The sequence below is a fragment of the Drosophila rhopaloa genome, unplaced genomic scaffold, assembly GCF_018152115.1.
Source record: "Drosophila rhopaloa isolate 14029-0021.01 unplaced genomic scaffold, ASM1815211v1 contig_167, whole genome shotgun sequence".
NCBI classification, from domain to species: domain Eukaryota; kingdom Metazoa; phylum Arthropoda; class Insecta; order Diptera; family Drosophilidae; genus Drosophila; species Drosophila rhopaloa.
This window is the reverse complement of record NW_025335047.1, coordinates 8,376,220-8,404,004: the sequence shown is the minus strand read 5'-3', so window position 1 is coordinate 8,404,004 and position 27,785 is coordinate 8,376,220. Positions and strand designations below refer to the sequence as shown.

Below are 27,785 nucleotides of genomic sequence, written 5' to 3'. Positions count from 1 at the left end.
ATGGCGCAACATAAAACATTTGCCTCTTATTTTCGTTTTCATTTCCATTTCATCCAGAAATGATGGGCCGGCTAAATAAATGAAAAATCTATTTAAATCGCGCACATAATTAGTATTTCAGCGGCATGTCTGCAGATACACACACTTGGATTCAGAAAGAGATACAAACGCCAAAGATAGATGCCTGCTATATGACATGCTCGTTTCGCCGGAGTGGCGGAAAATAATTATGAAATTAACATGAAAACGCTGCAGATTTCCCATACCAAAAGAAAAAAAAAACAGCACAATTTTCAAAGAGGAAATGCTCAAGTACAAACGGCACAAACAAACCCCGTAAATCGTATTGAAAATCAATTAATTGATTGCCAAATATTTCTGAATTTACTCGAATTCAAAAAGTTATGTACCCGGCGATGGATTGATGCCCATGCAAATTGTTTATTTTACGGATGAAGATGGATTATGAGTGAGTTTCCTCACTATTATTTTCGGACCCCGGTGCAATTGGCAATTACTCATCCCGCGTGCCACCCCGAAAATGATCATTAGATACATTCATACGTTCATAAACAATAAAGCATTTCCCGTGTTTACCTTATCCGCACTCTTAATGGCCAGCCAAAGTGGATTCCTGCCTTTCACCTAAATGGTTTTTGTTTTTATGGCCTTTTGGGATACGGGCCTCATCATCGTCGTATTTAATTGTTGATTATTCTCAAGTGTTCGCTGGCCATTGAGTGTGCGATGATCTAATTGATCCGTGGATTTCAAATTATTAATGTTGGGGCGCGATGCGATTTGGTAAATATTGCATAAATCTTCATTAATAATTTATGTACGCTCCCCCTTAAATTCTTCCGCTTTTGGCTTGAATAGATTGCGTATCGTCAATAAACTGCCTTGTTTGTTGTGTTTTGATCTGAGCACTAAACCTCATTAAGGCGAGATGTGGAAATATTTCTAAAAATATCCAAAACTTGTCAAGCGATTCATGGCCCCGCATTCGCTGCCCCTCGCATTTCTTTCGACCCGCTTATGATTTATTGACATTTAAGAGTGTCTGTGTGAGCGTGTGTGGCAAAAATGACAGAAACAGAGCGCATAAATAGCCCAAAAGACAAACCAAACCACTCGGAAAATCAAAAAAAAAATGATTGAAATTTCCTAGTAATTTAATGGATTTTCTTGGGGAGCATTTCTAGATAAACTATATTTTCAACAGGGGATTAGGAAGACGTTTAAAAAATAATTAACATTTTAAAAAACATTTTAACACATATGAATTAATCGAAAAATAAATTTATGGTTCCTAAATAGTCCAATGCATAACAGAATTAAAGTTCCTTTTATAGAATTAAGTATTGTTTATTTTGATTCCTAATAAAGTGCTTTCCACTATTTCGAACTGCACTGAATATTATATAAATAAATAAATAGAAATGAAATTGGATTTTCTGAGAATTATACTAATTAATTTATTAGGCATTGTTAACTTTTCTGTCAGTGCAAATGGCATTTGCCACTTAAATAGGTTTATGACAGATGCGTTTTGGCTATTTTGTTGGTCTTACACATGTATTTCAATCAACGCCACAAGATCAGAGAGTCGCAAGAATCCTTAAATAGTCCGCTAGCCAGTCTGGTCGGGTCTGTAATTTTCTTGAGCCCATAACCCATGCTGTTAACCTCGCTGCCATTTCCCCCCTCGGTTTTTCCTTCGCTATGCGTGTGCTTAGTATAATTAATTTTCACATTCGCCGCGCACTTTTCGAAAATAAACGAGAGAAATTATGTCTGGCCCAACAATGAGCAGCCAAATTAGGATGGCCGAGTGTTTTGGGTGCGGGGAGGGAAAACGCTACTTAGTAATGGCGTCTGCTGTACATTATTCTCTGGCGTGCCAAGAAAAATTCAACAATTTCCCGAACTCTCCCTTTACAAATAATGTTTTAATGTGTAATTTAGCATATTTTCTGTTTGTTTGTTGGTTTTGTGGTGTTGAAAAAATTATGATAATTGCCCCGGAGCGTGGAATGCGGAATATTGTGGATGGAAAAACAGGAAAGGAAAGCCCATAACTCACTTGGACTGGATACTGAATGAACTAAAATCTCTGTAATTATGCATCCACAAGCCCTGAATCAAATGTAAACTAGTCCTATTATATGGCAAATGTGGCAAAGTACCTTCAATTCCCATAAACACCCGACACCCACCCAAAAACCCACTTGCTGCCTCTGTCGATTCTTGCTGTGTAATGAAACACTTTGCTCCGTGCAAATAAACGCATTGCATTGCCATTGCTAATTAATAACATAATCACTGCATTGCCTGTCATTTTGGATTATGTTCGCCCACACAATTACCACCAATAATCCACCCCCCCTTGCCTAAATACGGAGCATACCGAAATGTTAACTGAACATGTTCGAATGCCGAGCATTTTGGAAAGGTTTGAACTTCCTGCTGCTGAAATGTGCTGGCAGTCACGGGATAAAACGGTAGTCACTGTGAATTAGGGGATTAGCGGTTTGGATATAATATCATATTATAACTAAATCATCTAAAAATATGCCTTTGGAGATTCTCCTAGATTTTAATGGCATAGTTAAAAGTCTTAGAATTTTTTGTTTGATTTTTATAATTTACAATATATTATATATATATTAAACTATATTTATTCATTCATCGTAATATTAACAAACCGCTTAACTAACTTTAAATATTTAATGTATTTAACATGCCTAAATTTCTCAAGTCATCTAAATTTTAAGTTTTTTGTAATATTTTTGAAAAGTTTACTCTATAAGCTCTTTCTATTTTTTTTTATATTTAATATATCTCTCACTTAAATTTGGACTTGTTATTCTCATTAGTACTAAAACGTTGTGGATATTAATTAATTAATTACTTTGTAAATGTTCTGTCACAGTGATTAGCTTGTTTGCCAGCATCTCCTTTAACAAAGCCAGCTTTCCAGGGATATAGATATGCATTTGCATTAAATTCGTTGCTTATTAATTAGGCACAAATGCAACTTGAAGCCATGTGGTGGTGGCAATAACAACGAAACAATGCCATTATCACCGGATATCCAATGAAGTCTGAATCCCCTCTCAGCCGTATAGTTATACGACTTTTGGGGAGCACATTGCATTAAATTTTGCAAAGGAGCAGTGGGTGGAATTTATGCAACATCATCATTACACATGCTAAATGCAATCAAGAGATTCCGGCTATTTTCCATGGAATGCTATAAATCATAATTCGCAATGAAACTGCCCGATAATCCGAACAGAACGTTGGCAATTATTACCATCAAAATAATTTAGTTTAAATGTGAAAATTTTCATTAGCAAAGTTTACTGACCCCAAGCCAAAGAAAACTCATTTGAAGCGATGTGTGAAATTAAAAAATTCAGCGATGAAAATTGGCATTGCAGAAATTGTCTGGCTCATCAAGGGATCAAAATGTAATTTCGTACCAGTGCAGATCTAGCAAATTTTGCTAAAATAAAATCTGTTCTGCCAGAAATTGAAAGAAAACCAAAAAATAAATCAACAAAATGCAGCGGACAATAAAGCAAAAACCTAGAGAAACAATTTAGTTGATTATTTTTCGTATCGCGTCACTTTCGTGTTTCGTTTATTTTTATTTTCATTTGTATTTTTAGTTTTTATTTGAATTGCTTTGCGGTTTTAGAATTTTATGTCAGCTTGGGGCTACCAAAGTGGCATAAAGCCGCATAAATTATGTTTATGAGCTAAACAAAAAACAGGTACTGGATTTTCCGTTTTTAGTTTTTCCTTCCTTTAGCTTTGACAGAAGTTTTTGGACAACTTGGCTCTCTTGACTTTTAATTGGCTTATTGTGTTGGATTGTCTAAAATGTTTATACCCCCGTTTGTTAGCTCTGTTAGTTTTTTTTGGTCAGCTTTGACCGCCCACTTAAGTTGGCTGAATGTGCGATTTTAGCCGGTTCTTGCTGCCCTGAGAGACTTGTGCATAAAGAGCTCATTAATTATTTACTGGCCGCTCAAAAGTAAATTGTTCATATTTTATCAAAAGGAAGAGCTGTCAACTTCTGTTGACTGGCTAATTGCCCAGTGCTTAGTTCTGGCAGCCGCTCGAAAAAAAATAGCAACAAATGAAATTCAGCAACGCCCACAAATAGCCGACGGATGCGATCGTTGTCTACGCTCCGGCGATCGCACATCCGAAAGCGATGGCGATAGTGGAGCACTCCAAGCGATCGACAGAGACGGGAAGTTAGGCTATCTGAAAGATCTGTCGACGGGGCCCCGCCCTCTGTTTATTTTAAAACAGTTTGCTCGTCGCCAATCGAGGCAGATGCTGTCAGTTTTTTTGTTCCGTTTTTATGGCCAACTTAAGGTCCCGCCATTAAGTTTTACATTTTATGCAAATCTATTTAATCATTTTGGTAAAAAATGTGTTTTTCCTAACAGATTTTATTTTATTTGTTCTAATTTTATTGCATTTGTACATTAACAATGTTTCTGAATATATAACATTTTTCCTAAAAAGTAATCTGTTATCATAGAAAAATTCCTTAGCCAATCTATAAAACATATTTCAAGGTGTATATTAAATATTTTATTTTATGATGCTCAACTACTAGAAGGAAACCATTATTCAAATAGATTATCAGCTGGTTCCCAAATGTTTTAAAATTGCAAACAGCTGTAGCTATATTTATTTCAGCATAATACGTTAAAACCTTGCTGCTAAAATATTATTGAGAACAAAACCCCTTTATGTGGTGGCATATGGGGCGTATGCGTAACAATTTAATTTAGTTGTGGTGCCGAATAATACTAATAACAGCAAATTGCATTTATTGTTTTAAATTATGCACTCACGCACACACTTTGACACTTTGTGGTGTCCATTGTGCTATTTTATGCTAGCCACTTTGGGCCACAATTAAATAGGAAAGTTCTGCAAATATACTAATATATATTTTTTGAAATATTTATTTATTAATTATCAAAAGAATAAAAAGCTGATGTTTGCCTTGCTCTACACAGTTTAATTTTCATTTGGATCGTTAAAAGCCCACGTTGCGTATGCGTTATATTTGTTTAGCCACTTTACGAGAGTGCGTTTGTGTATTAAATTATTCATGAATTGATTAAATAATTGCCGACTAATAAAACGTAAATTAGCTTTAATTAGTTAATTAATTAGCCAAAGGCATTCATTACACAGCCGTGAAAGTGTTGAGTGCTCCGCTTATAGATTCATAACGAACGATTTGATTTGTAAGTGGATTTAGAATTTATTGAGCTAAATCAAGACTTTTGTAGCCTTTTCCATATCTCGCATTAATTTTCTTTAAGCTTCAAATTACAATAAAATGCTAATAGCCTGTTGGCAATTAAATTAATGCTTTTCCATATACATTTACTTAAGGCCATAAATAAACACTTTATAAATGACGTCCAGGCTTTTAAAATGAATTTTTTCAAAGGCTTTTTGAAATTTATTTTCAATTTATTTTATTGCCGGCCATTGAATACCACTTTTTAAATGTTTCATAGTTGGCAAATGACAGAAATATTTGTGAAATGCATTCGGAAATTCTTTCCCTGCTGCAACTGATTGATATCAATGGCAGTATTAACAATGATAAAAGACAAGGGCAATAATCTCCAGCTGCAATGTCCTTGTTTACTACGCACACACAAAATGTATTTTTACGCAGCATAATTTTTTACCCTTTTCAGTGACACAAACAGGCCATGAATGTAAATAAGCCTGAAACCCGATCCACTTTGCCCTAGTTGGGGTCACCATAATGTGGTGCCCTCAAAGATGAATTGCCATTTGATTTGTTTGCACTGCTTGTGGCAGCAGTTTAATTTAATTATCGCATTTGTCATTTGGCCAACTGCCAGTGAACGCTGCTTGTTTCTCTGGCCCAGAATCCACCGACCATGCAATTGACCATATAAACACAAACAAACGTGCACAGTTAGATAGTTGGGCCAAATCAGAGGTCAAAACTGCAGAATAGCCATCTGCACAGGAGTTGTGTGTGGTTTTCATTGGAGATGGCCAAATGTAATTCGGAGTTGTATCACAAAATGGGATGCTTTTCTATAGTGTATATTAACATAAATTAGTTCAGATTGTGAATATATGACAGAGACAAGGTATCAATTTAGTTGTCTAGGATGGGTATACAATCATGGCCAGGATAATAACATTTATCTGAACAAAATAGCAAAAATATAATATAAAACGTACAATTTGTTGATAATAATAACGAAAAAACAAAATAAAAAATAATATAACTTTAACATTTAAGACGTTCCTTTTAGACATTCGAATTTTTCGCTTTCGTCCAATGAATTTAAATGATCTATATGACATATTGACCCATTCGAGCCGCATAACATTCCATCGCGAAGCATTAATCTCTGGTCTGAAATCAAGCGAAGAGACCACTGCCATCAAATTCAATCCGAAATTTGTTCGACGGAGAGTAAATCAACATTTAGGTCGCACCTGAGTGGCAATTACATTCGGGTTTATGAACGAACGATGGCAAACATTTAAAATGAAATGCCTAATGCAAATTGTCGAGACAGTTGCACTGCAGACCGCAAACGAACAGTTGCCAGCAAACGCCCCTATGCTATCAATGCGGCATAATGCCACACCACCCCCTGAAACCACCCAATGCACCACCCAAGGCTCCACATTCTGCCGCACCACCCCCCCTTTCCCCCTTCCCACGCCGCTGGCACTAATATGCAAATGTAATTTGCTGCGTTTGGCGCGTGACGTTCGTTTGGTAATCGCAACACAATTACAATGTTGTCAGTTTGCACGAGTGTGGGTGACTGTAACGCTCTGTGTGTGTGTGTGAGTGTGTGTGTGCGAATGGGGGAAAAGGGGGTGGTTCAGCGGTTGCAGTTGGGACAGCCGCATCTACGCGTAATTAATTGATTTTTATCTGGCTTAAGGCTATTTTACAGTTTGTTGATGACAGACGATGCAGACACGAGTGCTCCCTGGATGAGGGACACAAAATGGAGGGAGATGGTGCACCACTTTGGTGCCAGTGGCACCACCACCCATCCATCTATCCATCCTCCCGATTCCAGGGGGCAACCCATATGCGAACCACATTATGGCCGATGTCGAGTCTATTTAAAGCCACTTTTATGACTCTCACTTTGTCTCTGGCTTTTCGTTTGTTTCACTATATTTGTTTAATGTTTTTTTTGTTTTACTACATGGTAGTCAAAAGATATTGTTTTTGGAAATATACTAAATAGGAATTTTTAGCTTATCGTTTAATCCTAGTATAAATTATTAATTATTATTATCTCTGTATAATTGAAAGTCGAATGCATTCAGTCGTTAACTATTTTTTAAGTTTTGCAATGCAATGTTACAATGCGATTAAAAATCATGAAGCTTTAACTTTAGGAACCGTTTTTCTCATTTTCATTTATCACTGAATTAGATACAAAATAAAGGTTAACACTAAAGTTTCGGTAAAAATTATATCAAAAATGTAATGTTAAGCAATTTTCCAAGAAAACCAAAAACCTTGATCCGATTATACAATGCATAATTATAAGTTTTAAACTGCAATTGAACTGGCTTGCAATTACGGAAAGAGTTGGTAATTTGATTCCAATTAACGTAAATCTCTCGCTGCAAACTTGATCCAGTGAGTGGTCGATGGGAAAATTGGCAAGTGCCAATGCAAATGGCCAAGAGGCTTAATGCCCAGCCACAGCAGGATGTCCACATGCACACACACACATGCCAGCACACACTGAGAGCCATGTCCTGCAGTTAATTTGCTGATATTATTGCTGTGATTAACACATACATGTTTATGTGCCCCGACCGTGTTTTATATATAAACACACACAACACACGCTGCAGGAGTGTGGGTGGGAAATCTGTGCATTGCACTTGAATTGACGTCGGTTTCTCACGCACACTCACGAACAAACACCAACACACACGCACCCATGTCCTTTTGCCAGGATGATAAATGACTGGACCGAGCTTATAATATTAATAACATAGACAAAACACTTGAACATGTCGACATGCATAACATTTTGGCTCACATAGACAGTCCGACATCAGACAAATACACTGAGGGAAAATTGTTACTAGATATGGTAAATTAGGCTCAACAGAATTAACTCATTTAAAGTGCCTTTCAAGACACAAAGCACAATTATAGAAAGATAATAGAAAATTCCAAGCAAACTACATAAACTATTGGAAAGCCCAATGTATTTTTTCAGTGCACACACAAACACTTTGCAGGGTCTTTACTGTATATATGTATATATCAACTTGTAATTAATTGACTTGATGGAGAATGTAATTTAATTAAGCAAGCATTTCGATGTGACTCCGTTGCCATATCCTTGTTATTGCCATGGCCAATTTGCCTGGTTTCCTACATCTACATCTACATCTCCATCTATATTTCCCATTCTCCCATTGCTGCTGTGTGTGCGTTTATCTGTCTCGGTCTTTTGCCATGGCAGCCAATTAGTCTTATGGCATTTGAGCTTCCACACGGCGTATGCGTAACGTGAGATTATTAATGCAAATCGGGTTTGCATTGACAGCCCAAGTTTTGACAGCTATGTAAGGATTGACTAGGACACGGATCTGCAGCAGAGATGTATTTCAATTTAAGTTATTAAAAAACTGTGCTTTATGGCCTTTGAATAACTCCCTGCTGCTTGACATAAATGTTAAATAGCTAAAGTTCATAAAAGGTATTATCTATCTACAATCTTTAATAAAATTCCATTTATTACTTTGTCAGCACGCGCTAATTTAAAATGTATAAGCTCAGATTATTAAGTATACCGCAAAGATTAGTTTTTTTATTTGCTGATTCGTAGACAAATATGTAATCTATATTGTGATGAGAAAGGTTATCACGGGCCATATTTATTATGAAAATATGTTAAAAGGTCTTAATTAAAAATGGACTTGAAGCACAGATTACAAGTGTACTCAAACAAATTAGTAGTTTTAAGAAAAAATTAATGTGCGTTTGGCTAGACCTTTGGGTACAGCTCAATCTTCTGGGTTATTTTGATTGGGGACTGTCAACTGCAAGTGTAGATAACAAACGACTTAAGCGGTTCCCCAAATATCCTGCTCAGGACGCCAACCGCAAAAGGGTTTGGGTTTATAAGCCCATTTCCTAATTCGAGTAAAATGTTCAAGTTTTGATTAATTTAGCGCCTCTTAAAGAGCAAACACACCATAATCATGTGGGTGTGTTTATACATAAATTTTGTTGTTGGTCTTAATTGGCTGACAGCAGTTGGGCCCCGGGCATGTCCTTGCTGCAAAGTTAATTTATTCTAATTAGTCAATAAATCTCAATTTATTTCACAATCAGGCGACTCGGTGTGTGTGTTCATTTGAGTGTGAGTTTGTTTGTGCTTTAAGGCATTTCTGGCTGGTCATGCAAATTGTAAATTTGTCCTGCCTTCACCCCCCCGAAAATGCCGTCTCTCTCCTCAAAATTTCATGTTTGGGCAGCTGGTGCAAGTGCAACTGCAACAAAATACAATTCGGCATAATAATTACTGAGGCATTAAGCAGCATCACACCTTGCTTCCTCTTGTTATGCGCTTCAATTAAATTACGATATATTTCATGGCTTCAGGGGACAAACGAGTTGGGTAAATAAATTGCGGATTATTCTAATGCAAACAACAGGATCGAAAAGTTGATACTTTTAATTAAATAACCGTATAATGAATTTAATTTATTTTCCTTTTTTCTGTCCATGACTACAGCTTGTGGCAGCGCTTTAAAACCAAATTGGATTGTATAAAGGAAAGTTGTAATTATACAATATTATCTTGCAAAAAACAACAATAGTTGACAACTAATATATCAAATATCGATAAACCTATTTAATTGCAACATAACTAATGTCAAAAACACAATTTCTGTTGCCTGTTCATATTTTTCTAAAAAGCATTGTATGTATCGGAAATAATACCATTAAATTTTAATTTTTTATTGGTTGTGCACTTTCGTTGGGCTGCAAATTAGGCAAATTAAATATTATAAGCATACGCACAGAAGCAGATAATGGAATATTTATGGGTAAATAGGCGCATTAAATTGGGATTATTGAGTGAGAGGTTTTTAAAAAGTGTTTAATTTAATTAAATGGCCACAATTGCGATTGTGCTTTTTGAGCTAGCTTTGCCCAGCAAAATATTGTCACATTAAATAAACCGAATAATCCCGCAAAAACATTATGTGTGTTAGCTGCAATTTGCAATTCTAAGAACAGAGGGGAAAATCAATATGAAATATTTTCACAATGGAAAAACATTTGACCCTGCATTTCAACAGAAGTCTAAATTGGAAATTTCATTTCGAAATTAATTTCTCAGTACTTTTTGAAATAATCCAGAACATGTTAGTCATTTCCCTTTGCGTCATAATATCTTAAATTACCATTCTATTTACAAATAATTAAAACTAATTTTTTATGTAGATAAGGTTTTCTGAAATGATATAATACAAAATACGCATTTTGAGACTGTAAATATTGGTGCTATAGATGTTTTAAATTTCGATTGTATTATACGCAATTTTAGTCTTAAATCATTGGAGTTTCTTTATTTTATAAAATAAGAAATTTAATAAACTAAAAACTGCGTTCTTTAACTAAGAACCACTGTTAACTAAATGGTATAATTTGTTTTTAAATCTTTTCTTCGATTAAAAGCTCAGTTCAAAGTATGCATTTGCATATTTTTGGAAATTATATAATGCTCCCTTACCTGCGTTTCGGTGACCATCAGCAGTTTGGCCATGTCGGTGCGCTCACTGGAGCTGAGATACTTCTTCACCTCGAACTGCTTCTCCAGCTCGAAGATCTGCCTGCCGGTGAACGTGGTGCGGGCCTTCTTCTTTCGCCTGGCATCGGTGGATCCCGAATCGGAGTCATCCTCGGTGGTCTCCAAGGTGCTGTTGGCATTGCTCAACTGCTGCGGATTGGCGTTGCTGCCCGGCGAGCTGTTGCTGTTGCCGGTGGCCATCACCTTGTCCCGCATCAGACTGTCGCTGCTGCCCGTGGGACTAATGTCCGGCGGCAGTGCAACCGTTGCCGCATTGGTGGGCGTCAACTTCTTTTTCTTGGCCGCTGGCTTGCCGGAGCTCTCTACAGAAACAAGAAAAAAAAAAACGAACAAAAGAAACACACAACAATACGGTTAGCCATTGCCATATATGAGTATGCATATTTGTCTTGGTCGTATTTGCCAGACTTTTCTATCGAATCGCAGCTGTTTAACCTCAATTGGGTCTCTTGGCTGTCATTTCATAACCGCTTTTGCAATTAGCCCGTCAAATGTAACATCAATTGACTGGGCCAACTGCCTTTTGTTATGCATTGTTCCATTCCTCTGCTATATGCTTTCCTCTTTCTTGCTCCTCCTCCGTTCAATATGCATTTGTTTGCCGTTTGCCATAAGCTTTTGCTTTTGTTTTCGATTTTTTACTCTTAGATTAAGTCGGTTATAGAACAACCTAACAGCAAAATAAATTCTTAGAAACATTTTTAAAAGCAACTGCATTTAATATTTTAGTCTTTTTATATTCTTGGATTTAGGAATTGTAAGGTATCTCTAAATCCCTTATTTACATTTATTTAAGACCACATTTAATACACACCCAAAACAAATAATTTCATCAAAAGCTAATTATGAAAATTATCTATAGAATATTGAAATACTAATTGAGTGGACAAATATTTATAATTTGTGTGGTTAAATCAACAGATTTAGTGAGTAAGCGAATTATTATAATAAACTTATAAACCAAGAATTTATTTATCATCCGCAAAGTTATTTTAAAGAACTTTAAAAATCATCTTTTGGTTCGTCTGAGCAGGGCATTTATTGGCCACTCTCACTGACCAATGAGTGACTTGTAATATCGGGCGAAAACATGTGTTAAGTGGGCTATATGCCATATGCTATATGCCATATGCTTTGGCCGCGGCTTTTGGACTTGACGGGGCCAAAACGTGTCTGGCATGAGTCGAACGTTGCCTGGACAACTTCAATTACCAATGCATAATTGAAATCTAATTGACAGTTAAATGCAAAACGCTCGATATCGCTGCTGTGTGTTGCTGCTTCGTTCGTTGCTGTCGTTTGTCGCATTGCTAATACGCCGCGTGGGCCCCGGCGGCCTCATATGCATGACACTGTGATTAATTAGGCGGGCGGGCGACATCAGTGGCATTGTCGTTGTATTTGTCGTTTTTGCTGTCGCCGTTGGCAATTGGCAATTTTCACTATCGAACAGAAAACAAACTCACACCCCACTCCCCCAACACCCCCAGCCCTTAGAGAAATGGGAGACGATGGCAGTGGAGTGTAAAGGGCGCCCCAGTGGCGCGAAATCAATAAAACTAAATGGCAAAACAAAGCGGAAAAACAACAAGCTGGCCAAGCGTTAAAAGCCCGCAACTTGTGCAATTAGAGCAACAACAATAAAAACTTTGCACAAATGTTTGTTTATATTTGCTGCCCCTGCTGTAGCTCTTAACGCCAATTGGCAATTGCCATGTCATTTTCATTAGGCCCAGTCGGCGGGCATTTAAATGTCGTTATGCCAAGTGGGCAATGCAAACAAAACAACACAAACAACAAAAAAAAAATATCTTCAACTTAGAGCCAAACTCCACTTATTGGCCCGCTTGATTTGACGGCAGTTCCATTTATGGCAGCTGCGAACAAGTAATTAAGCGAAAATTAACCGATGACTATGTCAAACAATCGGTTGTCTGGAAGTTCGTCATTCAATCGTTTGTTGTTCTCCCCAAGTCTGGTACGTGATTTTAATAACAATAAAAACTAAACACAACATTGAGCAATTAACGCGCCAAGCGAACAGCGGCAGCAAAATTATTCAAATTGTGTTCTCTCAACTTTGCTTATTTCGCCCCCCGTTTGCCATTCTGTATGGATTTCATTGTTGCCATGGCTATTGCTAATTGCATTTTCGTATATTTTCGTGCTATTCCGCTGGCCTCTTTCGAATTAAATCATTTTAATGCAGCCAAAGCAAATGAAAATTCAAATTGGCAAACATTTTCAATTCGCATATAAATAAAAATAACAAAGCAATGAGCCAAAAATGCATCTAATTAAATTTTGCTCATTTTGTTGACCAATTACTATTTCAATAGTTTATTAATTATCGAAAAAGAACCAAGCGAATGCATAAGCAGAGAATGTATTTGGTGAACAATTTTTGGCACGTTCTAAATGGATCCACACGAGTATTCGGCTTGATAATTCGAATTGCCCAGGAAAAATATAAGATAATTTTTTGGCCCAGTGGTATTCTGCTAAAAATATTTAAGTCTATACAAATTTAATTAATAATTTGGCTCGAATATCCCAAAAAGACTATACTAAGTCATATTTTTTATATTTGTTGCATTATTAAATAAAATTTAAAAAAGTCTAATGGTAATAAATGGTAAATTTATTCATTGGTTTGCGTTTACTGCATAATGTGATGCAAATTTAAAGAAATAAATGCAAAATTGTTTCGGCATTTGTTTGTTTGTTATCTATCTATTAAAAATTCAACGAAAATTGAATACCTGATAGACGATCTGAGACTTAACTGGACTGTGCTAAATTCTAATGACCTGGCCATTAGCCTAGCCAAAAAAAGAGGCAGAGACGCTGAGCGGGCCGAGAAGATACCGATTGGCATCATTTAAGTTGGCAGAACACGCATACGCCGCGTTGCCCGCCGCACGCTTCGCTGAAGCGTGTTGAGAGCTGAGCGCTCCGCTCAATTGGCAGGCTCGTCGAGCGTCTCCACACAGCACTCATATCCTACCTATGCTCGGCGCCAATACGCAAGAGATGGCAAAGAGATCACTTTAAAAATAGAAACACTTTCAAAAATATTGCCAAAATTTATCTGAGACAATTATCTGGATTATCTGAGACAATTAATAAATGTTTTTTTTATTTTCAATATTCAATTCAATTGGATACTGCTTCTGCTATAATACTGGTGTTATGAAATTTTTACAGTTGAAATTGATAACATTCTGTAAACAGGAAACGATCTATCTAATAAGGTATTTGACTTTGCAACTTTTTTTGTAGTAAACTATCTATAAACTAAGTTTTAAATTAAATTAAATCTTCTTAACAACACAATAAGAAACCTTTTTTAATGTTGCCATTAGCAATCGATCACTGATTAACTCTCTGCGCCGAAAGAACCCGTTGGGAATTATAGACACCCAAAAGCGAAATGCCAGTATTTTAATATTAATATTCCCCACTTTTTAATTTTTTCTCTGTGTATTAGTTATGTCCAATGCTTACCCTTCTTGGTGGCAGACTTTCCGAGGATGTGGCTCTGCTTGGTGGCCGGCATGGGTGAGTTGTTGCTGTCGCGGGACTTTCTGGCCACACACAAATTGAGCGGCTGATCGAGCGGAGTTGCTGCCGCAGCGGTTGCCGCCGTGACTGCTGCTGCTGCTGCTGCGGCTGATGTTGCTCCTGCATTGGCGGCACTGTCCTCCTCGCTGGCATCGCTCATCGAAATGGAGGCGCTCCTCATGGGCGGCATATCCTGATACGGCTTCAGTATGCTATTCGGTGACATGGCCGGGCCGCTCAAATCAAAGGCGCCTTCTGGCCGGTCCTTTTTGATCACGGATATGCCCAGGATATCGGCTATGGAGTGGGGCGTAGGCCGGTCCGGTTGGGTGGCATAGACATGGTCATGCCAATTAGTGGGCGGTCCAGGTGTGGTTGTGATTGCAGGTGTGCTGGCCGAGCGCCGTTGCTGCTGCTGCTGCTGCTGCTGCGTGATAATATTTGGCTGTTGGGCATGTTGCTGCTGCTGCTGATGGGGATGTACTGAACTTGGCCGGGGGGCCACAACCGCCTCCAGTTGCGTTTGCAGGAACGTGGTGGGCGGACTGTCCGAGATCGGGCTGGCCATATTATTGTTGTCGCGGACGCGCAACAGATTCACTAGCTTCTCCTTGCTGCTGCCAATGGGACTGGCCATGGTCATCGATTGAGGTGGTATGGTCAGCGGACTGCTGTAAACATAAGTACTGGCTGCCATTTTATACAGGTCGGATGTGGAGTGCTGATGTTGCTGCTGCTGCTGATGGTGTTGCAGGTGGTGATGTTGCTGCTGCTGCTGTTGATCCTTCACAATGCCATATTTATGACCCATTTCCGCTGCCTCCAAATGCGTGTCGCGTTCAGTTTCGGGCATCATTTAGGCCACGTTGCCTGTAAAGCAAACAGTTAAATAAAGTTAGTACAGAAAAATAGAGATTAAGTGGGTGAGTGCGAAAGGGAACCTAGATTAGCTCAAACAGCTGCACATTTGTCGTCAAGTTGTTAATGGTTTGGCTGCCAACTGCCGCCTGGTAATGTAATTTGTGCCCGCCCTCGACGTGAAGGCCAAAAGGCTTCACTTGAATTTCACCCCCACATTGACCTCTCCTTCTCCCACAGTTACTTTGCCTCCTCAGCTGAGACCCAAAAGTAATGCAATAAAATACAGCGTCAGTCCGTTGCCACTTGCTGCCTGTGCCGCAATGTGCACAGCAAAACAAAATAATGAACATTTTGTCTAATTCGTTACAAAACCATTGATATACAAAATTTAATAGTTTGTATCTATTCTAATGTATATAATTATAATTATTATAATTAACAAATATTTGTTAGATCCGTAAAGGCCTGCGTCACCAGGTTGTGAAATCTGTGTTAAGAAACAATATGCCAACCAAAAGATTGATAAGTGCAGTAATATGTTAAAGATTGTAGTCTAATTTGTGATTTTTAAGTATTTTCTTACAAATGAAGAAAATTAATCACAAAAGTTCCTCATTCTTTTCAACAAGGAAATCAGTTTTTTTGACTGGTTTAATCGTTGGTATTCCCTGTGATTTTTTTAAGCTTTTCCTTTCATTGACATTTATTATTGATTACAATTTGTACCCCACTAATAAACTACATTTGAGCGGCAATTTCGCTTTCAGTGTAGTTCAACTTATTTAACCCTCCGGCAAGCCTTGGCTTCGGCTTCGGCTGAATTGGGTTGAGTTGAAAAGGGGTTGGGGCGAGTTGGGTGGGTCAGGCGTAGCCTATTTCCTGGCGCACTGCGTTGTGATTTGCATAACAAAATGTTGCACAATCATTGCGAAAGAGAGGGGGCGAAAAGGAGAGTGAGCGTGATAGAGAGAGCGAGAGGAAGGATCCAACTAGGCGGCACATACGTTTTCAAGTACTGAATTCAGAGTAAGGGGCAACGGGGAAGCCAAGTGGGCGGTTGGGTGGCGGTGTCGCATAGCCTTGTACATTTGTCATTGCGAGCGTGCGTCTGTGTTTGCAAGTGCTTGCTGAAAATTTATGGCACAACATTTGAGTGTGACACAATTTAACTTAATTCGTTAAGTCAAAAGCGTGTGAAATGTACAAGGGAAATTATTATTTTTAAATTGCACCTGTATATTCTCTAGAAAGTTTCAGGAAATTTACGACTAACTTTATTCAGGCAGTTAACTTTTTATTTAAATAAATATGTTTCTATTGAATACTAATCATTTCTTTAAAGAAATAATTCAAATTTTATTGAAATCTTAAGTATTTTTCGTAGAAGATTTCCCATAAATACATAACTATGGAATCATTGTATCCTTAATATGTATGTATGTGTAATATTTTATCGTTATCAAAATATTTTAGAAATTTACAAAATTATTTTCAGAATTTGTAATGTTTCAATTTAAATAGTCTTAATTGTGAGAAATATAAATCACGTTGGATACATTTGGTGTAAACAATTTACAGTTAATTTGTTGCCATTTCCAACTCATCGTTATGCGTTGTAACAACTCATATCTGGCATTCCCAAAAGCAATTTAAATTAATACCAAGTGCACACTCACCCCCACACTCACACACACACATTTATACACTTGGAAAAACTGAGATGGAGACAGCCACCCAACTACCACCCACTTTCGCCGTCGACGTTGACGTCGACGTCGCAGTCCAAATGTCAGATTGAAGCAGCACGCTCAATAAAATGATGCGTGCTTAAATGTTTTTTATTGCTGGCCTGGCAGCAACAACAATAGATACAAAGATATTTGCCACTCTCACACTTACTCTCACACAGATACACTACACTCACTCACACACAGACAAAATGACTGACAAATTTTCTCTTTCAAAATGTGAGAGGGATTTCCGAAATGTTGCCAGCAACATGTTGCCAAGGCGCCTGGCAAAATCACTTAAAGCTAAATAAAATAAATGGCGAAAAGCAACAGCAATGATGATGATGGGTGGGAATGGGGAGGGAAGAGGCCGCAACGAGTGAGAGGGAGTGAGAGGGGCAGCGAATGTGTTGCTGGCTGATTTGGGGGACATATTCAAGCAGCGGAAGCAGCGCAGGCAAGCGGAAGAAGTTATTTCAATTGCCCTGCCATCCAGCCCCGAACAGAGCGGAAAGAGAGAGAGAAAAAGAAGTGAAGCGAGGTACACTAAAAAAAAAATAACTTCAATAAAACTCAGAAATGCAGAAGTGCAAATAATCCCAAGTATTTTGTATTAGCTAACATTGAAAATAAGTTAAATTGTCATAAATTCATACAAATTTTGAGAGTAGTTCATTACATTGTTTTAGAAAAACTTTGAACTGTTGCTTATTCATTTATAATTATTTTATAATTCAAGTCTATTTTTTTAATATTAATAAAAATAAAAAGAAATCAAACATCATAAAGAGCATAAAAAACAAGAAAGGAAAGCTAACTTCGGGCGGAGCCGAAGTTGAAATACCCTTGCAGAATATTCTCCAAATTATATTCTCCAAAATTATTCATATGATGCATTCTTAATACTCATAAAAAATCCCAGTTTCCTAACTTTAAAAACACCAAAGTTATGGCATTTCCAATCGTTCAGTTATATAGCAGCTATAGGATATATTCGGCCGATCCTTATGAAATTTGGTACGTCGGATTGATTGGCCAAATATATAAATTTTATAGAAGGTCCCAACTTCCTAACTTAACAAACTCCAAAGTTATGGCATTTCCGATCAATCAGTTATATGGCAGCTATAAGATATAGTCGGCCGATCCTTATGAAATTTGGTAGGTCAGATTAATTGGCCAAATATAAAACCCATAGAAAATCCTAACTTCCTAACTTCACAAACACCAAAGTTATGGCATTTCCGATCAATCAGTTATATAGCAGCTATAGGATATAGTCGGCCGATCCTTATGAAATTTGGTACGTCGGATTGATTGGCCAAATATGAAACCCATAGAAGGTCTCTTAAAACTGAGAGACTAGTTCGCGTAGAAACAGACAGACGGACAGACAGACGGACAGACAGACGGACAGACGGACAGACGGACATGGCTATATCAACTCAGGAGGTGATCCTGATCAAGAATATATATACTTTATAGGGTCGGAGAAGTCTCCTTCACTGCGTTGCACATTTTTGACCAAAATTATAATACCCTCTGCAAGGGTATAAAAATGTAAGGTAAAAGTCTCTGCTCGTTTTTATTTGATTCCGCTAAAACCTTATATTAAGATAACTAAAACTTGTTTTTCTTCGTGTCCTAAAAAGAGAGACCAGCCCTGTGGGCACGTTCAGTAGCTTAGTTGCCTGCAAGTGTGTGTATTAGTTACCTGGCACGCTTCTGCCAGCGCCCCTCCCCCTCGCGCCCTCTTCTCCTCGAACCATTCTGCCCTAAGACCCCTTCACCCTCGCCCCCCCGCTGGCCTTCAATCGTGTCGCAGGACCCAAGTGTCGAGGGCCAGGACGAGGGCTAATGGCATTTAAGTTTTGTTAGCTGGACTTGCCACCACGCTGCCATGGCACATGTGTCAAGTCAGGAGCGGTGGATGGGAATGTGTGACAGAGTATATATTGGATGGAATGTTAAAGATAGATTTAACAGCTGAAATGTTCGTCGTGGAAGCCATTGTAATCCAGACAAATCTCTTTAAGCCTAATCGTTGTGGTTAATAGGAGGGGCTGTATATATTTTTTTTAAATAAATGTTTCTATATAAAACTAAATGGACAGAAAACATTGTATATGTATATGACTTATATATTAAAATATATATTATCAAAGTGTGCTGATCATTTGGAATCATTTTTGATTGCCTAATTATTGTTTGAATCGAATATGTTGTTTATGCAGGGATTGCAAATACAAAAGTTTTGCAAGTAAAAATTGTTTACATATATTGTTTATTATAGTAGTTAGGAATCGAAATCTAAAAGCTTGAAAACTGGTGAAACTACCCCTTGATAGAAAGTCCTTTAAATTACTGAAGAATATCAGACCCCTTTCCGAGCAGACGCTCCTGCTTGCCTTGTGCCGCACATCAACGTTATATTTTTCGTTCATTGGGAAGTCTACATTTTTGGTCATTTCGGCCACTTTTTGCCAGCCATATTTGGCCTCGAGGCTTGCGAGATGGTTTTTGGTCCTGTCCATCCGTCTGTCTGTCCCTGGCTTGCCAGCATTTTGTCTATTTTATTTCATTTTCATTTTATTGCATTGACAACAACGCAGCACACATTCCGCAGGAGGATCACAGGATATGGGAAAGGGACAGGGACCAGGAGGTGAGCGAGGGTGGACGACTTTACTTGTCTGTCACTTTGTTGGAATTTTAACAAGCCACTCTCGAATCATCATCATCAGGGGCTGCTTCATTTGGCTCACGGCAGCTTTCGTCAGAGTCTCTTGGTCTGCCTCATTCCTTTTGCTTCTATTCACTCAGAAAAAAATTTCTTAATTGTACATACTCTGATTTGATTTAAAATATCTTTAGTTTGTGAAATTAAATTTATTTTACCTATTCTAAAACTTGGTAATTTAATGCCCAAATAAAATGTTTTTGAAGACTTGAAAATATAACGTTTTTTAATTGGGGTTAAAACTAAGGTTGTTCAGAACTTTAATAGATAATATAGAACCCAAGATGTCCTTTAGATTTTTTTCACAAAATTTCTTAAATTTAAATATCGATTTAAAATTAAAATTAAAGCATTCTTTAAATATGAATTAAGATACATGTTCGCTTTCGTTTAAATTTCTTAAATGCTTTTAAAATTTGTCACTTTTCATCGTAAGTGCCATTGTTGTCTCTCCTTCTCGTTTTCGTCCTCGTTCACGTTCGTCATCGTCTTTGCTTTTCAGCTTTTGGCTGGCTTTCTTCGTCTCTGGGCCGTGTGTTAGTTTTTGACGTTAACTGCGGCTGACTCTGCCCGCCCTGTTTTTTGTATCTTCACGCCCCTGCCGCCCATTTGCCTCCCCCTTTTACACCACCCACCCCTGCACCCCTTGTCCGTTACGCCTTGTCAGCATAATTTTCTCCACTGTTTTTCTGCTGCTCTGTTCTGCGCCCGTGTGTGTGTGTGTGAGTGGGTGCTGTCAACCTGGCAGCTAAAGTGTGTAATTCGTCATTCATATTTACCCCTGATCCGACCCTCCCTGCATCCCCACAGAACTTAAGCTTGTGCGTCATCATTTGCTGCCTTGTAAACCATATAAATTACGGGTTTTTATAGCCTTCCTTCGAGGCAAATAGCCATATGAACATTTGGAGCTGAGCTATTAAATTCAGGATATAAATTAGCAGGCTAACCTTTTAGATATTTTATTGTATTTAATTCAAATTACTTAAGTCCCATGCAAAGACTTTAGTAAATAAAAAAGTTTGTTTGATTAAATAAAGAAAGAAATAAAACTCAACCTTAATTATGTCGTGAGATAGCTAACTATTCAAAATATGTTATGTAATCATTACTTTTTTAGGACTAAAGTTGATTTAATTATAAACTTTTATTAATTGTTTCACATTTGAAATAAAACCATCAGATTAGCTTAATGTTAGTAACTCTGCGTAATGAAAAATATAACACAAAAAGGCAACTGCAATTACTGCCGCAAGCCACTTGAAAAATGTTTGACCCATGGGTTTTCTTGCGGGGAAGCTAAGGGGCCTGTTATGCACCACTAATTGATTTTTATGAGGTGCTCTAATGAATGTCCTGGGTCGCCCATAATTGCCATGGCAAAAATGAACACAAAATACACATACACATACCCACATCCCAAGCGCCAGGCGGTTGGCATATTTCACTGGGAAAGTCTCTGAATATTTCATAGAGTTATGTGCTCGCTAATTAAATTGCCGCGGCACATGGCCCTCGGTGAGGATATGGGGATATGACGACAAACAGTTGACTATCGAAAGTCCTGGCAGGTGGAAAACATCAACCCCCCTACCTCTTGCTAAGCAATTTTAAATGAATTTACATTAACCGTTGCCGCAGAGACTGGCTTGCGATATTGCTTGGAAAGTTGTTCGTGCTTCGTTCACTTTAATTGTTTTAATTTACTTGCATTCGCTGTGTACTCACATGTGTGCAATCCTTCGCTAGTTTTAGGTATTTTTCTTTTTTTTATTTCCTTTGTTGAAAAAACTTTTCCTAGCAAGGGCAAAATAACAATGTAAGTTAATAAAACACTCACAGATATACACAACGAACAGAAATTAAAATGAAATAAACTTTTACTTTTTCACTTCAAATTGGGTTAGCACTTTGACCGAGACAGGCCAACAATTGAACAATTGAATAAGACTATAAAGTTAAAGTCGTAGAAACTTGACAACTCGAACGAAGGCAACGGTTGGAATACTAAAGCACGGCTTTATTATTCTAACCCCCAATCAAATTTTCAATATATATAGAGCAGTCAAACGATTATTATTGCCTGTTGTCAGCTATTTTGTGGGATTTTCCTACTCCGTTTAGTTTTGCTGCACAGCCAACTTGGGTTCGAATAACTTTATAGACAAGAGTTCAGCGCAGAGAAGCCAATATGGGTGCATAAATAAATCATAAATTGCTGAAAACGATTGTCGGGAAGTGAGTGCGTGGGTTTTTGGAAAGTGGCAATTGCGAACTTTCCTTTGGGGGTGGTCGATTTCGATCCGTGCAATTGCAGCGAGAGTTGCAATTTAGGGAATGTTTTATTCAAGTGTTTTCGGTTTGTTGTGGATTCGCTTATCCACAGGACTGTGTTTTCCCGCACAGGTGAAAATAACTTGTTATGACTGTCAAATTGCATCAGTAAACTGGCTGTTGAATTTATTATTATTTTTTTTAACAATTTCTTATCTGAGATGTCAGGTTTTATTGGGCAGAAATGGAATTGTGTATTTATTCTTGTGTTTTATTTATCAGATTGGGGTTATATATATATAATATATATATATTTGAGATTGCTTCCTATTAAATTAATTTTTTCAAGCTAAATTTACAGGGAGGTTTTAAACGTTTCTATTAAAACTAAATAATTGTTTTTTCGACCTATATTTTCCAATTGCCCTGTAAATATAATGGTTCCAATTGTATTCTATTGCTCAAACGTTAACCATTTCAGTATGAGCTAATAAAATTAACGCCACTAAATGGCAAAGGATAATGGTGGCACACCCAGCTCAAGGTGAATCACAGTCCCTCATCTGTTAACATTCCTTCCACTTTTGCGGGAAAAATCCAGAACATATCCTGCCCTTCCTTCCGCCCCCACAAAAATGGCAGCCCAAGGTAAATGGCAGCCATTCGGAGCCAAATCTGTAGAGCACACAAACATTACTTAGCTATTTTGAGCGTAGCATTTAAGCTCTTCAATCTACAATTCCCCTGGCGAGTTCTTAAACTTTTGCACTGCTTTCAGTGCTGTTTCTGTTTCTGCCACTGCCACTGTTGTTGATGTTATATTTATTTATTTTTATTGACAGCATTATATTTTATTTATTATATTGAATTGATGTCATTGTGCTGCCACGACCAGTTCAGTCAGGCCAAGTTAAGTTTGGGGCCATGCCAGGCAGCCAGTTTTGTGGGGCAGGGAGCCACTGCCAGTGGCACGTTCTCAGCGGGCTGAGATGTGTGTTTGTGCCATTATTGTCAAGTCAGCATATAAAGCAGCCATCGAAGGGTGGGCCCAATCCCAAATACACACACACAGGCACTGGAAAAAATGTATCCATCAGGGCTTGGAACTTCTTGAGGTTTCTTAAATTTTTTGAAAGCTTTTTCCTTGAATAGCTTAAAGTGCTTGGGAATTTGATAAAGATTTCTTTGAGACATTTTTCGATTTACTCATACAGGCGACTAAAAATCATTTCTTTTACTATTCGTTATATTTGTTTTATAATATTTGTTGGATTATTTTATAACCAATTTTTAAATCTTCTTTAAAAGGTAAATTTTTTCAACTAAATTCGGTATAATTATAACAAAGCATTATTAAAAAACATATTATTGCAGTGATTTCGAATTAAAATTGTGAGAGTTGAATTTTTGTTCCACTCTAAAATATTTTTTTTAAGTGCACCCATTCGTAGTTTGAACGGAAATCGTTATATAAATCAAAGACAGATTATAAATGCTGCGCAATTTTCAAGTTATTTTTACTTGATGCGTCTGCGAGGGTTGTTCTTGTGACGCTTTTTAGGGGTAACTGAAAAGGTTAGACACAGTGAAGCCTGCGCTGAGTGACAGCTAGATTTGGACAACTGTTGAGTGGATACTGGACTGGGTGGTTTTCGGGTGGTGCTCGTTAGCGCGGAAGGACGCAATCGAAACGAGTCGAAATGAGTGGAAATGTCAGCTAATTATGTTTGCATTTTAGCCATATAGAACTGCCGTTGAGCCGGAAGTGCCGGCAGGCTCATATCCGTTTGAAATGTTTCCTGTCATAATTCGCCATTGCTGGCATTTATTTTTCTCTCTACGTCCCTTTCTATTTTCACATCGATTTTTGGCTGGAAGTGCTCCAAGAATAAGTCAAAACTTTGAGGCAATTTGCCTTTAAAGCTTTTTCGCCAAGGGTCCTTGAGTTTTTCGGGGAGGGACGAGAAGTGGAAAGAGGAGTGCTTGTCATGGCTTATTTCACTTGAACTTTGGGTCAGCAAAGTTGGCGTGCTCAAGCTTTATTTTTTAATTTGCTGCGGCACTTTATTCGCTAAACGTTTTCGCCTTTTTTTGGCCCGACCATTAGGCTGCCGCTCCTTTGTCCACAAAAATAAAATAAAGAAAAAGAGAGAGAAAACTCGCCGCAATTAACTAACTGCCTATGATTGATGATCTTTTAAATGGGCGCGCGACAATGGCCCCAACTCCTCATTATTGCCATTATTATAATTCCCTTTTGAATCCATCACAACTAGGCCCAGTCCCCCATTTGTTGGCCACATCGAATTGGGTCAAAGGTCGCCGAACCCGACTAATTGACGTCCAATTGGGCCACATGTCGGCCGAGTCCCCGCTGATTGGATTCGCTCGGATTGGATTGTATTTATTGCTAGTTTGCTCTTAATTGTCAAACGAATGCATGCGAATGGAATGTTTTAAATTAATGCATTATTGCCCATGTGCCATCGATTATTTATAGTGCAGTTACCCAGCATTCAGTCCATCCATCAGTCAGTCAATCAATCAACTGACTGGAACATAAAGTATGCAAAAACTTTTCACAAACAACTTGATATGTGAAAAGTTGTTTCATCTTTCGCCTGAACAGGAAATATTCCATCGATATTTTTGTCTCATTACTTAATTGGAAACTCCGAGAATATATACCCTTGGGTTTTGTTAATGCTTAAAGCATTTAATGTATAGCATTTTATTTTATTAGATATTTGTAAAACGAGTTCGAAAAATGTACAGTTGGTCGTTTAAAAACTCCATATACTTAAGCTATAATATCTCACAAATGTGCTATTACTTTTAAATCACTGGTAAACTTTTTATTTAATTCTTGTAAAACGAGTTTTATTTGGGTTTTGTTTTTTTTACCGGCTTGTTTCAATTCAACTGACAAACACTTGCATACTTTTTAGACTTTATTTTGATTTATAATCGCTGAGCTTTTTGAACCGATGCGTTTGAGCTGCAAACAGTAAATGAATTAAAAAGTAAAATAACTTAGGCAGAGGCAATACTCAAGATGACGCGAATGGTAACTATCAGGTAAAAGATCAGACTATGTATACATTAATAAACAAGTACAATTTCCGAATTAATCATTCACTGAAAGTTGGCGAGAAAAGTACTTTGTACCTACTAAAGTCATTGCGTAGAAAAACTCCAAATTAAGCAGAGTTGAAATCTTATAAGTATTCAGATATGATAAGTATATTAGATATTCCTTGTCTGCAAATTTGTGATAATTAACTTACAAATCTTAATTAATTTTAATTTTTTTCTGTTGCTGATTCCACTGCACAACTGCACGAGATTGAACACATAAAACTTTAGGTCAATGTACATACAGTGACGTCTACTTTTTGGCTGGTCAATCAATGCGCAAAACAATCATTAGCATATAGTGATAAGGTTGATTTGTGGCAAGGCAATAAATTAATTAAATAACGAGCAAAAGTATTATTCAATACCTTCTTCCGAAAAAGTGCGCATTGTAAAATTATTTCTGTGAGTGCGCAATATTCAGCAAGTGGAAAAATTCTTGTGAGCTGGGTGTGGGAAATCCCATTATTCTGGCAACTGCGAAATATGATAACTCTTCTGACACCCAATATTTGGCAACTCTCGGCGGTGCGATCTCTTCCCTGCCGGCTGAAATATGAGTCAATTATACTTCCGTACGCATAAATTAATGATTAATTGCAAAATAAATTGACTTGCGTCACTTAATTACGTAGCGCAAGCGACACTGGAGAAAGCTGATAGTGAAGGGGGAGCGCAGTTGTCACGCCCCGTGCAAAAGCCTGTCAGTCGTCAGCTTGTCAACGCATTCGCACACTTACACTCAGAAAAATAATCAAGTACTCAGCTTTTAATTAGAGTTTTACAAGGATCCGAAGTCTTTTAATTTTTAGAATTTACAAGGCAAGATACGCATACAAATTAGCTGTCAAAAACTATTTAAATAACTTTAAGAATATTTATTGGTATATTCCTGAATTCCTATGACATTTTATGTGTTTTATGTTACACTTTTTTTGTGTTAATTTTGGAAATTCTAATTAAAATTATTTTAAAATATTTTTTTAATATTACAATCTTTATTTATAAGCCATCAGAAGAGAAATTCGAGAGCCTTTTATAGTGGCAAAATAAGTTAACAAGTTGATTTTTTATAAGAATTTTTTGAGAATATTAAACAGTTCAGAATAGTTTTTTTTTTACTATTGATTTTTGATACTACAATTTTTTTGTTTAGTTAAAAAATGAAGCTAAAGTTTTGTAGTTTATTTCCCCAATTTCGATATCTAGCAGGACATGAAGTCTAATTTTTCCAAGTGTTCACCAAGAGAGGAAGGCACATGCACAGAACGGCAATTTCTGCTGTTGACATTCACAGTCAAACATGCTTAATTAATGCCAGCAACGTTGCCATCAGTCGCCAAACCCCCTCCGTCCCCTCCCTTGCAGATCCCTCGATAGTAAATGAGAGCCGGCGCAGTATGACAACATTAATGCGAACATTAACAAAAACTGCTGGCGCTGTTTCCCTGCTCACAGCTCCCAGCTCCCAAAAATAAACACTCGCAGGCATCATAATAATGATACATGGGCCAAGTCGAAGTCGGGACTTTCGAGTGAGTGGCCCGATGGATGATGGCACTCGCACTCGCACTCGACGCTCGTCTGGCTGCCAGCTCCGCTCCTTGATGAGCAGTTTCCGATGATGAGGCCATTCCCGTTCCCCGTTTCCCGGTCCCCATTACCCTTCCCCATCCCCACCCATTCCAATCCAATTCAGACTTTCCTTCATTGTCTGGCAAGATTCTCATAATTAAGCGGAATCGAATACAGTGGTTAAGGGTGCCATTTGTATTTTTACTTCATCATTGCAGACATTCCTTTTACTTTTACGACTTCCCAATTAATGCCTATTGTGATTTAATAAAAAAAAACATAATTAAACGTTTAAGTAAAGCTTCTCTTTTGTGAAATTGAAAAAATAAGGTCTAGGTCTAAAGAAGACTTGTACATAAATTTTAATTATTTTTTCTTAGAGTTTTCCTACATTTAAGAACCTAGAAACTAAACTAAAATCTTATCTATAGTTGCCATTGAAAATCACTTTTGTCCTTAGAAAAGCGTTGCATTAATTTACCTAATTAACCCTTTGGTTCCAATGTTCCCTCTGGTGCCTGATTTTTCACAAAAATCAATAAAAACCTTGCCAAAATGGCTTTCGCACCATTCCAGTTTATCCGATTTTTCTCGATGGGCTAAGGGGATGGGGAAGGGGATTGGAAAGGGGGGAGGAACTGGGGGACTGGCGAGCAATTAACGCTGAATTGATACGCACAGCTCGAAAGGCATTGAACCTTCTTTCAGTCCCCATTTAAGCGATGGCATTAAGACGTAATTAAAACAACGCCAAATGGGGGCAGCGGGGCCCTTTTGCAGCAGGCGGGGCACAACAAGGAGTCAAAAGATTATTTGTATTTAATTTCAAGTACGCTGTGCCAGGAAGCCAGAGACAGTTTTACTTGGCTCTCGCTCCCGCTGAACATAAAACTCAATTATAATTAAGCATTTAAGTGGAAAAATGCGAAGCTGGAGCAAATGAAGCGAACTCGGCTCCAAGAGAACTTCACCATCAGCGATGACAAGGAT

General features: G+C 37.7%; 1 protein-coding gene across 8 annotated transcripts in view; it reads right to left on the bottom strand.

Moving 5' to 3' along the window:
• LOC108041436 (putative mediator of RNA polymerase II transcription subunit 26) overlaps positions 1-27,785 on the bottom strand; it is a 45,889-nt gene that overhangs the window by 2,424 nt on the left and 15,680 nt on the right. For 7 of the 8 annotated variants that reach the window (XM_044458453.1, XM_044458456.1, XM_044458454.1 and 4 more), the window contains exons 3-4: positions 14,424-15,350; positions 10,839-11,218 (exon numbers count right to left, since the gene is read on the bottom strand). In XM_044458453.1, the coding sequence (XP_044314388.1) occupies positions 10,839-11,218; positions 14,424-15,336 (1,293 nt within the window). In that variant the 5' untranslated portion in view covers positions 15,337-15,350. Of the gene's footprint in view, positions 1-10,838; positions 11,219-14,423; positions 15,351-21,539; positions 21,568-27,785 lie in introns of those variants that run through there. The other variant, XM_044458460.1, reaches the window with a different exon arrangement.